Here is an 18,341-nt window from a genome sequence, read left to right on the forward strand (position 1 = left end):
CTTACATGCATAGCTCCAGATGAGGAGTTTCTACTGTGTGTTAGTAGGTACCAAGTCTTTAGTGGTGCTAAGGCATCAGCTGTGACCAATGCCTGCAGGACATTGTTGAGATATTGGTTATTTCTGTTCTGGTATCCCGTGCTTCAGTGAGATTTAGAAAATTGGGAATAGGAGGGGATAATGTGAACCCCAGAGGATGAGACACTTATTTCCTCCACCTTCCAAGGCAATGTGAAAAGTGGTTCAGCTAATTATGAGTTACAGACTGTTCCTGAAAACTATGCTCGATTTTCTGCTTGACCTGGAGTTCTTGCTGCAGTCTCTGAAGTGTCTCTGCTTTGAGCAAATTAACATTCACAAATCCTGAACATCAGCCTGAAACAAGTTACTTACACTGCATAGTGACTAAAGGTCAAAAGTACTCCATTGGCTGTAAAGCGCTTTGGGACATTCCGAGGTTGTGAAAGATGGTTAAGTAAATGCAAGTCTTTCTTTTCTTTAATGCATCTGTGGAAAAAGTGCAGTCAGGAACCAATATAAACCTAGCTGTAGAGGTCATCCACTGGAAAGGAGCTATGGCAGGATGTAGAATTGCTAGGAGGACTGGATGCTGCAATAGGTTAGAAACTAGCCTTGCAGATGTATATCCTAGTCTTGAATGTATGCCAGACTGATGGCTGCGTCTCCAGTGTCTATTGGTTACACAAATCCTATGTAAAATGAGTTTGGGCAGTCTCAATCCAATTCCATTGGACAATGCACAAAATTGACTGGCTATTCTTTGTAAATAAATACTTAGAAATCACAAGATGACTTATGGAGAACTGTGTGAAGTGTCAAAATGTTAAAAATAAGTGTTAATTTATAATGTCCTTTACGGAAGGAAATCTACCATCCTTACCCAATCTGGCCTATATGTGACTCCAATCCCACAACAATATGGTGAACGTAGTTGCCCTCTAGCAAGTCACTCAGTTGTGTCAAACAACTACTCAGGGTAACAGGGTAAATAGGGCTGGGGACTAAATGCCAGCCTTACTAATGATGCCTCCATCCCAAGAATTAATTTTGAAAAATTATTTCCACATTCTTTGTGCAATTAAAAGATAAAAGATGACAATCCTGGCAAACTACAGGACAATTACTAAATATTTACTTGTCAAGAATATAAGCAACTAGTATAATTCTATTATTCAGAAATGGAAATTACTCTCTTCACAAATTACACCAAGTTAGGAATGGACCCAATTCTGTATCCAAACCACTCGGAGTACTCACAGGTTTGTCGATCTTCAGTGATAATTTAATTTCACCGTGCAATTTTTGAAGTCTCATTTCCATCGACATTTCTGTAAGGACAGAGGAAGTCAGATTTTATGAAATAAAATCCAGTTAGCCTTTCTGATAATAGTACATTGAATCTAAACAGACAGGTACATACCTCTTTTTTTCTCTATTTTTTTGAAGTTAAGTTTTTCTTCTTTCTTTCCTTCTTTCTCCTCTTTGGTTTGCCTAGATGGAAGGATAAATCTGAATTTAACAGATGAACAATATCTGTGCAATCTCTCACACCTGGTTAGAGAGAAACCAAGCTCTGCACCCAAGTTCAGAACTCTTAGGCATCCAATTGAAGGGTTCCTTCAAAGTACTAAATCCAGGATCAATCTGTGAGGTAGATTTGTGCTAAATGAGGAAATCAGGGCGGACCAGATCATATTGATCTGTCACTCAACACTCGGAAGAGGGAAGTGAGCCTCAGTACGGACATATCTTATTGCTAAAGTCCCTTATGTGAAGGCCTGGTTTAATCAACTAGTGACAAATAAAGTGTACAGCATTGGATCTGGGCATCAAGGTTAAGTTGGAAGAGGTAAACACATTTTTGGGCGAGGGGTGGCAGGTGGTGGGGTGGAGGAAACAATATGCTTTCAATCTAACATGCTTGGGAATAAGATATTCAAATTAATCCTCTGGAAGATTTGGTAATCATTCCACACTCCAGGGCACTGACGACAACCGATTAACTAGTCTAATATATAGACTGGGACGGAGGTTGCTTCCTATTTGGCTCCAGACAGCCAAAGCTTTAAGTGGCAAAGTATTCCCAGCAGAATAACCATCAGAAACCCTGCAAATGCAGGTAAGCTGTACATAGCTCTCAACCTTTAGCTCATGCTAACATGTAGTAGGTTCCCCAAGCTTTGGTAAGCGAAATGGGAAAACACTGAAGGAAATTGCTTGCTTAAACAATAATTAGGGTCTCACTCATTGACTTGTAGCCTAGGTCAATGGAACATAGTAATTCTTTGCCATAAGCAGCAGATCAACCAGAGATCACAGCATCTTTTAAGCAACAACGTGGATTAGTATTAGAAGCAGAGGAAGATATAGAGAGCTTTCGGGAGTAAGAGGGGGGGGGGGGGGGGGGGGGGTGAGGGGGCGTGGGGAAGCAAGGCAATGGAATGAAGTTTTGGAGTTTTCTACCAAACAACTGGCAGACACATAATGGGCAAATAGTTTCCTTCCATGCTACAAACTTCTAGTTCCAAAGAAACAAAATACTCAATAATAATCATGAAATGAAACTGGTCCAGCTATAACTCATCATTAGGGCAACGAATACTGACAGTTGATGCAAAATATTCCAATAACCAACAGGTCATCTTGTTCAATACAGAAAAATGCATTAACAGAAACTGGTACTTACTGCTCATCTTTTTTGCTCTCCTCCACTTTGCGTAGCTTTTCCTCTTGTTCCTTCTCATTTTGCTTTTTCATTAAATTTCGTCTATTAGCAGCATCCCACTTGGTTTTCTTGCTTTTCTCTTCCTTTTAATGTAGATAGTCAACAAAAAATGTTGTAGGTGAAAAAGATAAAGAGAATACAAGATAAATGCATATTAGAGGAATGCATGGAGATCTGTTCTGATAGAAGTTCACAATTAAAACCATCTTAACACAAGCTGACCTGTAAGTTTCTTGAGGTGCTAACCTGAAAGTATGAGAGAGATATATTACAGGATTCCATTACCTCACGGAAAGCTGCAATTTCTCTTGCTCTATGATCAAACTGAACAACTGCACAATCCATAAAGATAAACCATTAATTTCAGCAGCGATAGCAGATCCTAAGTTTACAACTAAAGCTGGTGGACAATTGCGTGATTAGAAGGATCCTGGTCTCCTTTTCAGACTGAGAATTTGGAGCTGGGCACAGGGGATTGGGGGCGGGTGGGGTGTGTGTAGGCAGGGAATGGAGGCTGAAGAAAATTGCGTCAACAGAACTACATCAACAGACCTTTCAAGGGCAACTGTTGAATATGAAACTTTATCCACATGTATTTGGTAGCCCCTCAAAAATGTAGTCCTTTATAACCACATCTGTAAGCAATAGGTGCAGTTCTAGCACCACTGTGGGAAACAGGGATCACTTTCACTTTTCATTGCCTTTTGTACCTTTTTGAGAAAAGATTCCCAACTATAGTTTTGAAGTTTATCTCATGGCAAAAACACCCACTAAAAAAAAACATCTGTCCTACTAGTTTGTACAAGTATTAACAACGTGCATTAACCTATCCACTATTCCCAGACGATTTGAAGAAGAAGCCACTTCGAAAATGTACATCATTAATCCATTCCAAATCCAATATTTTACTTATCAGGAACAGAGACATTGTCAAATCAAGCTACTGTGCTTCTGCAAAGCTATTTAATTTTCAAACCTGCTCCTAGCAGGCCATAAACAGATTATACAGATTCTCTGAGGGAGATGAGCAAACATCAATCAGGTTCAAGACAATGAAACTCTAATCCGCTTCCACACTTTTAGAATATTGGGACAGTACATACTTCATCATCTTCTGGTTCCTCCTCTTCTGACCCGGACGTTGACTTAGTTTTGGTATTTCTCCTTCTCTTGGGTTCTGCAAGGTCCTTCTTTCCTTCCTTTTTAACTACTTTTTTTGGTTTGTCTATCTTTTTTTCCTCTTTCTTCTCTTCCTCCTCCTTCACTTTCTTCTGTTCTTGTTGCTTCTTGCGCTTTTCTTCTGTAGCCACCTTCTTTTCCTCAGCTTTGTTCATACCATCATTCTCACTGGCAGTACATGCAAAACAAGAGTTATTTATATTCAAACTTTAAAACAAGCACCAGTGGATCTCAACATCAAAGGTTTCAGTAGATGAGACAGCCAATTGAACAGAGCTTTCTACTCCAAGCCCACTGCCTACCTCTTTCTCCATACCATTTAATATGGGATCCAAATCTTACAAGTTAGAAGCAGGCCATTTAGGAGGGAAATTAGCAAACACTTCTTCAAAGATTTTTCTACTCCAAAAGGTTGTGAATGCCGGGTCAAGAGAAATTTTCAAGGGTGAAATCTATGGATTTTCTTAGATCAGGATATCGAGGGATATGGAGCATAGCCGGGTAAATGCAGTTCAGGTACAAATCAGCCATAATCTAATTAAATGGCTGAACAGTTCAAGGCGCTGTATTAGCCTGCTACTGTTCCTATGTTCTCAACATTAGCTTCTCAGAAGCAACATTCACAGATCCTTCTCGTCAGGGGAATCGATAAGACCTTGAAACAACTAATTCCTCAACTGTACAACTTAAGGTTTCTTTAGTACATCTTTTGGATGAGATGTTAAACCAAAGGTCCATACGTCCTCTCAAGCGGACGTAAAAATCCCATGGCATTATTTCGCAAGGGAGCCTTAGACAATATATACCCGTCAACCAGCACCACTAAAAACAAAATCCTGTGTATTGTTCATTTGCTTGATGACAGAATGGGTAATATGATGAAACCTCGATCACCACCATCCTTTCAATTACAAATACCAACTTATCTATACAACATGAAGTGCATCTTCTTTCAACCAATGCCAGTTAAATATGTTCCGGAGAAGGGTCACTGACCCGAAACGTTAACTCTGCTTCTCTTTCCACAGATGCTGCCAGACCTGCTGAGTGATTCCAGCATTTCTTGTTTTTATGCCAGTTAAATATGGATCACTGATGTTTATGGGTCTTGCTATGCACTGCCACGTTTTCTACATTCTTCAGAAGTGCTTCGTTGACTGTAAGGTGCTTTGAGAGGATCTTCGGGTCATGAAAGAAGCTTTATAAATGCAGGAGTAAAATACTGCTGATGCTGGAAATCTGAAATATAAAACAGAAAATGCTGGAAATACTCAGCAGGTGAGGCAGCATCTGTGGAGAGAAAAACAGAGCTAATGTTTCAGGTCTGTGTGACCTTTCAAGGTCATGGACCTGAAACTTTAACTCCTGTTTTTCTCGCCACAGATGCTGCCTGACTGCAGTATTTCTATCAGTTTCTGTTTTTATATTACATAAATGCAAGTCTTTCTTTGAAAGTGGCTCATTGCTTACGAGTTAGAATTTCTCCAAAAATAAAAGAATGCCCTCACCTAGTCTTTTATTAAGACTGTGTTATTAGATTAAGATCATACTGAATGATTCAAACAATGAAATGTTAAGGATCCACTAACCTCGAAAGTCTTAAGCGGTGAACGGTTTGCAGATTAACTACACACTGACCTCTCATTGCCTGAGCTTGCAGGTATCACCATGACTTTGGGCCGCCTTCCTCTGGGTTTTGGAGTTTTCACTTCAACTGCTGTAAGCATAAAGCACAGAGATGTGTAATGCAACGCATTACTTCAAAGTGCATTACTCATATTTGCAAAAACAACCACATGCATCTGAAAACAGATGCAATGCTTTCTGGTGAGGGAGGAGAAGAGTACATGAAACTTTTTTTTTTACAAAAAAACAACTTACTTTGTTCTAGTATAAAAGCAAAATACTGCGGATGCTGGAAATCTGAAATAAAAACAAGAAATGCTGGAAATACTCAGCAGGTCTGGCAGCATCTGTGGAGCGAGAAGCAAGTAAAGCGGGGGCGGGGCAAGAGATAACAAAGGAGAAGGTGTAAATAGGACAAGGTCACAGAATAGTTGACCAGAAGGTCATGGAGCAAAGGCAAATAATATGTTAATGGTGTGTTGAAAGACAAAGCATTAGTACAAATAGGGTGTTAATGGACTCAACCAATTTTTCCTCAACCGAGGATTCCCCCCCACTGTGGCTAACAGGGCCCTCAACCATGTCCAGCCCATTTCCCGCACCTCTACCCTCACCCCTTCCCCTCCCTCCCAGAACCGTGACAGGGTTCCCCTTGTCCTCACTTTCCACCCCATCAGCCTCCATATCCAAAGGATCATCCTCCGTCATTTCCGCCACCTCCAGCGTGATGCCACTACCAAACGCATCTTCCCCTCCCTTCCCGTCAGCATTCCGAAGGGATCGTTCCCTCCATGACACCCTGGTCCACTCCTCCATTTCCCTCACCACCTCATCCCCTTCCCATGGCACCTTCCCCTGCAATCGCAGGAGGTGTAATACCTGTCCATTTACCTCCTCTCTCCTCACTATCCCAGGCCCCAAACACTCCTTTCAGGTGAAGCAGCGATTTACTTGTACTTCTTTCAATGTAGTATACTGTATTCGCTGCTCACAGTGTGGTCTCCTCCACATTGGGGAGACCAAACGCAGACTGGGTGACTGCTTTGCGGAACACCTCCGCTCAGTCCGCAAGCAGGACCCCGAGCTTCCGGTTGCTTGCCATTTCAACACTCCCCCCTGCTCTCATGCTCACATCTCTGTCCTGGGATTGCTGCAGTGTTCCAGTGAACATCAACGCAAGCTGGAGGAACAGCATCTCATTTACTGATTAGGCACACTACAGCTTGCCGGACTGAACATTGAGTTCAATAATTTGAGAGCATGATGGGCCCCCCGTTTTACTTCTATTTTCAGTTTTTTTATCCTTTTAAAAAAATTTTTGTGTTTATTTTATTTCATCTTAGTTTGTTCAGTTTGTTTACCCACTTTTTTTTCATGTTTGTACTTGCAACTGTTCAACTTTCAGTCCATTAACACCCTATCTGTACTAATGCTTTGTCTTTCAACACACCAATAACATATAGTTTGCCTTTGCTCCATGACCTTCTGGTCAGTTAATCTGTGACCTTGTCCTATTTACACCTTCTCCTTTGTTATCTCTTGCCCCACCCCGGCTTTACTTGCTTATAACCTTTTACATTTCTAATATTTGCCAGTTCTGAAGAAGGGTCACTGACCTGAAACATTAACTCTGCTTCTCTCTCCACAGATGCTTCCAGACCTGCTGAGTATTTACAGCATTTTTTGTTTTTATTACTTTGTTCTACTGTTGATCAGTATGTGATATCTCTAGTACAAAGCCAAGTTAAATCGATCAACAGATCACACGGCAGGTGACTTTTTCAAGTGATGCTACAGCCTGAAGTTTCAGGCTAACTAAAATCTGCATTGCTCTGCTGCTAATTCAAGTTCAAAGTTTTAAGATACCCTCATCACGTACAAAAAAACTTGCATGTTGCACATACTATTATGGGTCTCACTGGTACTTCAGAATTGTCTCCCTCAAATGAATGATATGAACCCACCAGCCTGCCCCTTCCCCATCTTCTCTGTGCATTTCCCTGAGCCCTATTGAGAATGATTGTTGTAGCCTCATTCTAAACTTGCCAAGCAGTTTTTTTTTTTAAATAAATGCAAATATCATCAGCACTTCCAAAGCACAACATAAACCGTAACCAAAGACTGCACATCATTTCTGAACAGCCACGCTTCCCACATTTTAGTATAGGTTCTGCTAGCTTCTGACTGAAAAGAATTCAACTCAAGCTGAAGTGAGCCAAACTGCTTGGTGTGAATTCCTCAAGCCAATTTCAGGTACAATACACTGACCCCCAAATCAGCCAATCACCTGTTAAAACTCTCAGAAAAGTCTGCTCTTCATGGTACAAGTGTGGGCTTCACCTATCCATGGCCCCTCAAGCAAACAGACCTAGAAGATACTACACAGGCTGCAAAAAGTGGTACACAAATTTTTTTGTCTCTTTTTACGATGGAGGAGGCAGTCTGAAAAGGGAGCTAGAGGGGATGGCTGAGGTAAATTACATAGGGATGGGCCATTTAGCTCCTTGAACCCGTTTCGCCATTCAGTTAGATCACAACTGATCTATTCCTCATCTCCATTTACCCATCTTAGCTGCATATCTTTTGATACCTTTTATTAGCGAAGTGTATCACCAATTAGTGGCACTACTCACCTTACTACCACCATGGTTGGCAAACAGCTGTCCAAACCTACGGTAAATAAATCTCAGGGGCCGGATAAGATGTATCTGAGAATCTTTAAGGAACTGAGGGAGGAAATTGCAGGAACTGTGGCACAAATCTACCAGAAAAAATTACTAAATACTAGAGGTTTCCAGGGATTGCAGAAAGGCAGATGTTACTCTTATTTTCACAAATGGTAGCAAAAGTAGCCCAGGAAACTACATTATATATAAATATATAAAAAATATAAAAAGAACAAAATCTTAAAATGTTAGGTGCTTCTGAGCTGGGGCTGAAAATGACAAATGCATTCGAATCTCAAACCTCTCTTGATCAAACAACAATTAAACTCCATGATCTTTGAGCCTATATTTACTTAGCAACTAAAAATGTGCGACTTAGAGGGGACACAGCTTCATCCTAGCAGAAAAAGTATTCTCCATCATGTGAGATAATACTCCTGCTCTTATAAAATATCCAATTTACTGATGATGAAAACAATACTTCAACCCTTCTGATATAACACTGTTAGATGAGAAATAATCTTTTATTCAGCCAGGCAGAGGAGGATGGTGGTAAATGGGGACCACCATCACCCTCCTCTACCTGATTGAGCAAATTCTCCTTCGACTCTGCTCACTTTCTCCAAATAAGGAGGTGTCATTATGGGAACCTGTATGGGTCCTGCCTTTTCGTGGGATACCTGGAACATTTCCTGCTTCCATCTTACTCAGACTTCCTCCTTCATCCCTTTTTCCAGTATATTGATGACTGTATTGGTGTCACTTCCTGCGCTCACCCCAAACTGAACAATGTAAATATCCACCACTCCCTCACCTTCACATGGTCTATTTATGACTCTTCCCTTCCTCAATTTCTCTATCTCCATTTCCAGGGATAGGCTGTCAACCAATGTTTCCTATAAGCCCATTGACTCCCACAGTGACCTTTATTACAGGAAGCTGAGTAAGTGGAAGGACTCTATTCCATATTTCCAGGTTTTCCGTCTATGCTACATCTATTCTCGTGATGCCAGCTTCAACAGCAATGCTTCAGAAATGGGTTCTCTTTTTCTCAAAGGATTCTCCTTCACTGTGGTTGACAGGGCCCACAGACATGTGTTGTACTTCCCACACTTCTGCTCTCACCTATTCCGCTGCCTTCCTGAGCCGCGATGCAGTCTTCCTTGACCTCACCTTTCACACCACCAGCTTCTACATTCAATAGATCATCCTCCACCATCTCCAGCATGATGCCATCACCAAACACATCTTGCCCCACATCTTCAGCATGCTAAAAGGATTGTTCCCTTTGCAACACTCTGGTTCCACCACCTCCAACAACTCCACCTCTTCTCAGGGCAGAAGATGCAACACCTGCCCTTCTATCTCCTCTCTTCCCATTGGCCAGGGCCCCAAACACCCCTTCTGTGTGAAACACTTTACTTGTGCTTCTTTCAATTTAGTATATTATACTTGCTGCTCATGATGCAGTCCCCTCTACATTGGGAAGACCAAACGCAAATTAGGTGATCACTTCACTGCACAACTCTGTTCAGTCCATAAGTATGACCCTTAGAGCTTCCGGTCACTTGCCATTTTCATTCTCTGTCCCATTCTGACCTATCTGTCATCAGCCTCCTGAACCGTTCCAATGAAGTTCAATGGAAGCTGGATTAGGGACTTTACAGCCATCCAAACTCACACTGAGTTCAACATTTTCAGATCATAACCACTGCTCCCATTTTTTCCAGACAGCAGGTGCTTGTAATGATTCTGTTCATCAAATCACGCCTGCCTTCCACCCTATTGTAGACGATCCCTGCTTTCCTCTCCCTACCCTTATTTTCCCATCACCTATACTTGCTTAAAACCTGTGGTTACAGAACTGAAATGTTCACTTTATTTCTCTCCCCACAGATACTGTGAGGCCTGAGTATTTCCAACATTTTCTGATAATATTTACAATTTATGCAATACTTTGCCTTTCATAAAATACATTTCTGCCTTGATTGGCTAGTTTGATACACTTTTGCAACACCCAGCCAGTTCTGTATGTACTCAATCAAGCTCTACAGAAGGTCTGGAAGAGATTACATACCTTGTTTCTTCCTCTTGGCGCTCTGCTTTTCAGGTTCGGATTCAGAACCAACCTCTATTTGGTCAATCTAAATTTTAAAAAAAGTTTATACGTTTCAAATTAAAAGTTAAGTCAGTCCTGTATAATAAACCTGTGAACAGGATATATGATAGAATTATAATTTTCCTTTGCACTGTACATTTTTTTTTATTCATTCATAGGATGTGGGCGTCACTGGCTAGGCCAGCATTTATTACCCATCCCTAACTGCCCTGGAGAAGGTGGTGGTAAGCCGCCTTCTTGAACCGCTGTAGTCCATGTGGGGTAGGTACACCCTCAGTGCTGTTGGAAATGGAGGTATGTATAGGAAGATAATTTCTCAATGCATGCCCAATATGGATTGTCATCATACACATGACCTATGATACAGCAGCTTTGTATGTGGGAGGACCCAGCTGATTGAAATATGGATTAAATTACACCCTACTTTCTTTGTGTACCAGATCTCACCTGCACTCCACGGTAAGGTAGAGGACAGACATCTCTCTGTATGCGGAGCAAAGGAAGCAAAAGGTTTTCACAAAAATCTTTCACCTCCATCCACTGACAAGCATATGTCATCAGTGGAGGGTGATGGATGAATGGATGATATCATTTGATCGTCAATGTGAACTCCTTCTATGCACTAGATTGGTCCTGACAAACTAAATCCAACTCTGGTGGTGGATTTCATGCTAGATCCTGTAATAATTCAGTCCAATATAAACGGACACCAGAACAGCAGTATTCAATCAGTTAAATGCAACAATTAAAGAGGTGTATATATATTCTTAACTCACTCACATGGATTTGACTAATGAGCCTAGATTTAGATGCTGGTACTCAACATCGACACCAGATTAGTGTTCACTGCTGACACATCTGGACCCAAATGGCAGAACAGAAACTGGCAAATTCCTTTAAGCATTCGTACAAACCAGTAAGATATGCCGTACCTTTCTCTTTCTTCCCCGCTTGGCACCTTTCTTTGGAGTCTGCACTACTGCAGCTTTCTTTGGAGAAGTCTCCTATTAAACAGTAATAAGCCATCAAAATGGACCAAAAGACACAAGGTTATCCAGGCAACAAGATTTAACTGCATTTCTTGAGGGTAGGGGGAGAAACCCTAGGCCTAGGCATCCAGGGAAAAACAAACTGATTACTTCAAACAAAGATCACATGTAGGCCTGACCAGGTAAGGACAGCAGATTTCCTTCCCTAAAAGGACATTAGCGAACCGGATGGCTTTTTATGATAATCAATGATAGTAATGGTGCCATGAAACTGAGACTAGCTTTCAATTCCAGATTTTTAATTAATTAATTGAATTTAAATTTCATGAGCTGCCGTAGTGGATCTGAACCCATGTCCCTAGGGCATTAGCTTGGACCTCTGAATTACTAGCTCAGTAACATTACCACTACGCTACCATCTCCTCCTGCTATAGATCTCACACTAATCTAGAATGGATTAGTCAGATATCATGTTCTATGACTTAATAAACTACCAAGACTATTTCAAGACTCATCAATCGTACCTCTCGCAAACTGTGGAACTCCTCCCCTAGAAACTCTAGCTTGTCCAAACTTCCACCGCCCATTTTCCATTCCAGATCTTGCTTGCTCAGCAACCTATACCCTGTAACCTCCATTAGATTCTGGTCTCCAAACACACTAAATTCAAAGCCCCAGCTTTTGTTTTGAAAACCTTCCACAGCTTCATTCCAATCTAACTGCAACTTCTTCCTTCACCTCAACATATAGTCCTCCGACTCCAGGCACGTAAGGGTGCAGGTAATAATGGCTCTGGTTACAATCTTCCTTTGACATCAGGATGGTGCCAGAGGACTGCAAATGTTACATTTCTGTTCAAAAGAGGGGACAGGATCAAACCTGGCAATCACAGGTCAGATGGCCTAATGTCATTAGTATGGGAACTTGCAGAGACAAACATCCAGGACAAAATTAATAGAAGCAAAATACTGCAGATGCTGGAAATCTGAAATAAAAACAGAAAGTGCTGGAAATACTCAGCAGGTATGGCTGCATCTGTGGAGATAGAAAGAGCTAATGTTTCAGGTCTGTGACCTTTCATCAGACCATTATCTGCCCTCAGCACTTTCTCTGGACTAATGTTTTGTCTTTTCATACAAAGAGAACAAAAAACAAAGAAAATTACAGCACAGGAACAGGCCCTTCGGCCCTCCAAGCCTGCGCCGATCCAGATCCTCTATCTAAACATGTTGCCTATTTTCTAAGGGTCTGTATCTCTTTGCTTCCTGCCCATTCATGTATCTGTCTAGATACATCTTAAAAGACGCTATCGTGCCCGCGTCTACCACCTCCGCTGGCAACGCGTTCCAGGCACCCACCACCCTCTGCGTAAAGAACTTTCCATGCATATCCCCCCTCAACTTTTCCCCTCTCACTTTGAACTCGTGACCCCTAGTAATTGAATCCCCCACTCTGGGAAAAAGCTTCTTGCTATCCACCCTGTCTGTACCTCTCATGATTTTGTACACCTCAATCAGGTCCCCCCTCAACCTTCGTCTTTCTAATGAAAATAATCCTAATCTACTCAACCTCTCTTCATAGCTAGCGCCCTCCATACCAGGCAACATCCTGGTGAACCTCCTCTGCACCCTCTCCAAAGCATCCACATCCTTTTGATAATGTGGCGACCAGAACTGCACGCAGTATTCCAAATGTGGCCGAACCAAAGTCTTATACAACTGTAACATGACCTGCCAACTCTTGTACTCAATACCCCGTCCGATGAAGGAAAGCATGCCGTATGCCTTCTTGACCACTCTATTGACCTGCGTTGCCACCTTCAGGGAACAATGGACCTGAACACCCAAATCTCTCTGTACATCAATTTTCCCCAGGACTTTTCCATTTATTAGTTCACTCTTGAATTGGATCTTCCAAAATGCATCACCCCGCATTTGCCCTGATTGAACTCCATTTGCCATTTCTCTGCCCAACTCTCCAATCTATCTATATTCTGCTGTATTCTCTGACAGTCCCCTTCACTATCTGCTACTCCACCAATCTTAGTGTCGTCTGCAAACTTGCTAATCAGACCACCTATACTTTCCTCCAAATCATTTATGTATATCACAAACAACAGTGGTCCCAGCACGGATCCCTGTGGAACACCACTGGTCACAGTCTCCATTTTGAGAAACTCCCTTCCACTGCTACTCTCTGTCTCCTGTTGCCCAGCCAGTTCTTTATCCATCTAGCTAGTACACCCTGGACCCCATGCGACTTCAATTTCTCCATCAGCCTACCATGGGGAACCTTATCAAACGCCTTACTGAAGTCCATGTATATGACATCTACAGCCCTTCCCTCATCAATCAACTTTGTCACTTCCTCAAAGAATTCTATTAAGTTGGTAAGACATGACCTTCCCTGCACAAAACCATGTTGCCTATCACTGATAAGCCTATTTTCTTCCAAATGGGAATAGATCCTATCTCTCAGTATCTTCCCCAGCAGCTTCCCTACCACTGACGTCAGGCTCACCGGTCTATAATTACCTGGATTATCTACCTGATACAACTATTAACACTCCTTTTGCCTTTGTTCCGTGACATCTTTGTCATTTAACCTCTGCCCCATCACACACCTTCCCTTTTGTTCTTCTCCCCCGCCCCCCAACTCCCCCTTTTCACTTGTTCAAAGCCTATTACATTTCTAACCTTTGTCAGTTCTGATCTGAAACGTTAAGAATTTAGGGTCAAGAAACAGGCCATTTGACCTAACTGGTCCATGTTCCACAGGAGCCTCCTCCCTTCTCTCTAGATCACCCTATCAGCATATCCCTCTATTCCTTTCCCCTTCAGTGTTTATCTAACTGCATCTCTGCTATTCACCTCAACTGCGCCTTGCAGTGAGCTCCAATCACCCTCCATGTTTAAAAAAAAAGTTTCTCCTCAATTCCCTATGGGATTTATTGGTGTCTGTCTTACATTTATGGTCTCTAGGTCTGGTCTGCCCCATGAGTAAAAATACCTTCTCTACACCAACCCTACTGAACTCTTTCATAAGCTTAAAGACCTCTATCTCTATCCCAGAGTACAATGGCGATCAGACGCACACTGTCAGGGACTATCAGGGTGTACAATTGGTGCACAGCAAGGAGGGATGTTTCATATCGGAAATTAGAGTGCAGCAACGGGCTTAGGTATTGAATGGCGATCCCTAACCTGAACGATACACACGTTGAGCTGAACTTTATGAGCCCACTATAGATATCAGCGCATGGCAAAAAAAATGACAGCCCGCCACCAAAGAGCCGCCACAATTCCTAGCACGACGGTTCATTTAAATAGCCGGGGCAGGCTGCCCCCCGATCACGTGGAGGGGGCAGCTGTCCGTCCCCGGCAATGGTGTCAGCTGCCAGCGTGCAGGTGCTGACGCCATTTTTAAAGAGCTGCCAGCCCGACAAGGGCATTCAAATATTTTAAGCAATAATGAATTGAAGTAAATAATTTCTTTTGCCCCCTCCCACCCCACAATATTAATTATTTGTCTGCCCAAAACACTTATCTTCACAATCTGACCTTCTCCCCCACCACCCCAAAATGCAGAAACTTTAAACTATAACCCTTCCCACTATCCTCTGCACCCATGACGTTAATTTGACCTTGTTTCCCTCCCCCAACGAGTAACTTACCTTCTCATCTCTCCCCACCAGCGTTGCGCCTCGTTTCCCCAGATGGGGATTGGAAGGTGCAGCAGTACCGGACACTGGGGTGAAGATCGTGGCGGGACTTCAGGAGGAGACAGGAGACTAATTTATTTAAATATTTAAATGGCAGTCCTGTTGCCGAGTGGAGGTTGGGGGCGGGGGGTGGACATCAGGCCCTGCTGGCGTCAAGGTCCATGGCAGGCCTCATCCGGGGCAATCTTCATGCCCCCCACCACAGATCCCGACGTCAGGCTCGCTACCAAACCTGAGTATTTCCAGCATTTTCTATTTTTATTACAAAATTAAGATACTTGGAAAAATATAGCTTCATTATTAACAGATTACATGGATTTGTGAAAGGCAAATTGTGTTTGACTATCTTGACTAAGTTCTGTGAAGGTTAATGTTGGGTATACAAATTTTCAAAAGGCTTTTGATACAATACCTCATAATAGACTTGTTAGCAACTAGAAGCCCATGAAATTATAGAGGCAGTGACACCATGGATAAGAAAATTCGGCCAAGGGACAAAAAAAAACCAGACAGTAGTGGTGAACAGTTGATTTTGCAGAGTGGAAGGAAGTATATAGTGGTGTCTGTCAGGGGTCAGCATTAGAACTGTCGCTCTTTTTTGATGTGTTTTGATGACCTAAACTTGAATCTATAGGGTGTAATTTAAAAGTCTGCAGATGCCATAAAACCTGGAAATGTGGTGAATAATGTGGAGGATAGCAACAGACTTTAGGAGGACATAAACTGATGAAATGCACACGCATGGCAGATGAAATTTAACATAGCAGAGTGAAGTGATGCATTTTTGGTAGGAAGGAGGAAGAGAATGAAGGAAGGCAATAGATTAAAATAATTTTAAAGATAGCATGGGAACAGAGACATTTGAGGAGATATGTACACTAATGTTTGACTGCCTGGACAGGTTTAGAAGCTATTAAAAGAAGCAAACAGGGTTTTTGGCTTTATAAGCCGAAGCTTAGAGTGACAAAAGCAAGGAAGTTATGCTAAACCTCATAAATCAACTATTTGGGCCCCAACTGGAGTACTGTGTCCAATTCTGGGCACTACATTTTAGGAAGGTGTTAAGACAGGAGAGCGGGGGAAGCAGAGATTTACAAGAATGGTACTAGGGATTCATGATTCCAATTATGTGGTGAAACTGGGGTTTCTCTCCAGAGCCAGAAGCTAACGCGGAGATTTAAGAGGTTTTGATGAATAAATAAGGAGAAATTGTTTCCAGTGGCAGAGGGTTGGTAACCAGAGAACACAGATTTATAGTAATTGGCAAAAGGGGAGATATTTGTATGTACATGCACACAGTAAATTATGATCTGGAATGTACTGCCTGAAAGGGTGGTGGAAGCAAATTCAATAGTAACTTTCAAAGGAGAATGGAATAAATACTTGAATGGGAAAGATTTGTCGGGCTACAGAGAAACAGCATTGATTGAAAGACCTATCCAATTAGTCCCCAAGAGCTGGTACAGACACAATGGACCAAATGGCCTCCTTTTGTGCTATATCACTGTACGGTTCTATATATTCCCTCCATCCTGTCAAAGCATTCAGCCATTTTGGTCTCACCTTCTGAAAGTGCTGAGCTTTCTCTTTTTTGCCACTTCCCTCCCTACTTTTAAGAACTTTATTTGGCATGGTGTCAATTTTTGTCTAATTAGCTCTCCTGTGATACACCTTGGAATGTTTTTCTACATTAAAAGGAGCTACATTAATCAACTAATTCTGATCGATATTTGGACAAGTGAAAACATTCAAGACTGTAGTAAGCTAGGTCTTACCTACTTGAGCAGTCTGAAACACAGCCAGAGAGACAGTAAAACGGGTAAGAAAGCACAAAAATGTAACACGTACTGTCCACTTTAATTCATATTCATAAGTACAGGCTGTTACACACAATGATCACCCGATACATATTACATACCTCGTCACTTTGCTTATCAAACTCTGGCGAACTGCCAGCGTCAGGCTCCTCCTTCCCCAGATTTGAACCACTTGTTTCCTTCCCCTCTTCAACATCTTTGTCAGTTGACAACTTGCGAGCACGTTTATTAGAACCCTAAAAAAACACCCAAATATTGTAAACAATTAATAAACAGTGCAGGATGGTTTCAATTACCACCTCCCCAGCACTGCCAGATGTTATGCATTTCTAGGCCTCAGCTGTTGTTGCTGGGTAGTGTGTCAACACTGGACTCCTCTGATGATTCAGTGATCATTGAGTCACAAAGAACAAAGAAAGTATAAATTTTTAATTCCAATTAGTTGAGTTAACTAAGAAAGCCGGAGGGTCATTACTAACCAGCCAGCATACACTCCGCAAGTTCACATGAAGAACAGCCATTTGGGAGAAGGCGCTAAAGAGCTGTTGGCATTTTACAAGAAAAATCATGCTTGAAAGAGCAGGAATACAGACAAGAGACAAATTTCAATAATCTGGATAAATTAATATCACAGTGTAAGTAAAATATATTTAAACAGGTTTAATGCACAAAATACAAGATTGTTGCTCAGAATGTACCCATACCTAATTAAATGTTACTTTCTGTAATGCAAACCAATGCAGGCTTTGAAGTCCGATATTACTCCATCTGCAACAAGTTACTTTCAATGTATCACCCAAGTAGCCACCGGTTGCCCCCTTTGGATTTAATTTGCACAAGAGCTATTTTACCAACTGCAGTGGACAAGTTGGGATCACTAGCTTATTAGATCTGAGCCACAATTTGCCATAAACAGTAAGGTATTAAGTGGGGTCAGACTAATGGAATACAGTAAGATCTAATTCAAGTTTACAGTGCATATATGTAAATGCACAAAGCGTGGTGAATAAGTTTTGCAGGCATGATGTTGTGGTGATAACCAAGATCTGCCTCAAAAACTTGCAGGACTGGGTACTAAATATTCCTAAATACAAGGTGTCTACGTAAGAGGGAAGGAAAGAAAGGAGAAGGGGTGGCAGTATTGATTAAGGAGAATATTTTAGTCCTGGAGAGAGTGAGAGAGAGAGGATGTCCCAGAAAGGTCACTAACAGTATCTATTTGGTTAGACTTGAGAAACAATAGCGATGCCTTTACACTACTGGGTGTATTTTATCGGCCAAACTAGCAGGAAAGATATAGAGGAGCAAACTTGCAGAACGATGCAAGAACTAGAGAGTACTGATAACGGGAGACTTTAATTATCCCAGTCTATATTAGGATAAGAAGTGTAAAGGACAAAGAGGGAGAAGAGTTTCTCAAGTGTGCTCAGGAGAATTTTCTTGACAAGTACCATTCCGGCCCAATGGGGAAGATGGCT

At 41.8% G+C, this 18,341-nt stretch overlaps 1 protein-coding gene across 1 annotated transcript in view; it reads right to left on the minus strand.

Moving 5' to 3' along the window:
* psip1a (PC4 and SFRS1 interacting protein 1a) overlaps positions 1–18,341 on the minus strand; it is a 37,411-nt gene that overhangs the window by 10,158 nt on the left and 8,912 nt on the right. Inside the window, exons 4-11 of the mRNA XM_068030434.1 lie at positions 16,965–17,099; positions 11,269–11,340; positions 10,295–10,361; positions 5,564–5,642; positions 3,850–4,093; positions 2,708–2,829; positions 1,442–1,512; positions 1,279–1,349 (exon numbers count right to left, since the gene is read on the minus strand). Of these exons, the coding sequence (XP_067886535.1) occupies positions 1,279–1,349; positions 1,442–1,512; positions 2,708–2,829; positions 3,850–4,093; positions 5,564–5,642; positions 10,295–10,361; positions 11,269–11,340; positions 16,965–17,099 (861 nt within the window). The remainder of the gene's footprint in view (positions 1–1,278; positions 1,350–1,441; positions 1,513–2,707; positions 2,830–3,849; positions 4,094–5,563; positions 5,643–10,294; positions 10,362–11,268; positions 11,341–16,964; positions 17,100–18,341) is intronic.

The sequence above is a fragment of the Heterodontus francisci genome, chromosome 4 (assembly GCF_036365525.1).
Source record: "Heterodontus francisci isolate sHetFra1 chromosome 4, sHetFra1.hap1, whole genome shotgun sequence".
Lineage (NCBI taxonomy): Eukaryota > Metazoa > Chordata > Chondrichthyes > Heterodontiformes > Heterodontidae > Heterodontus > Heterodontus francisci.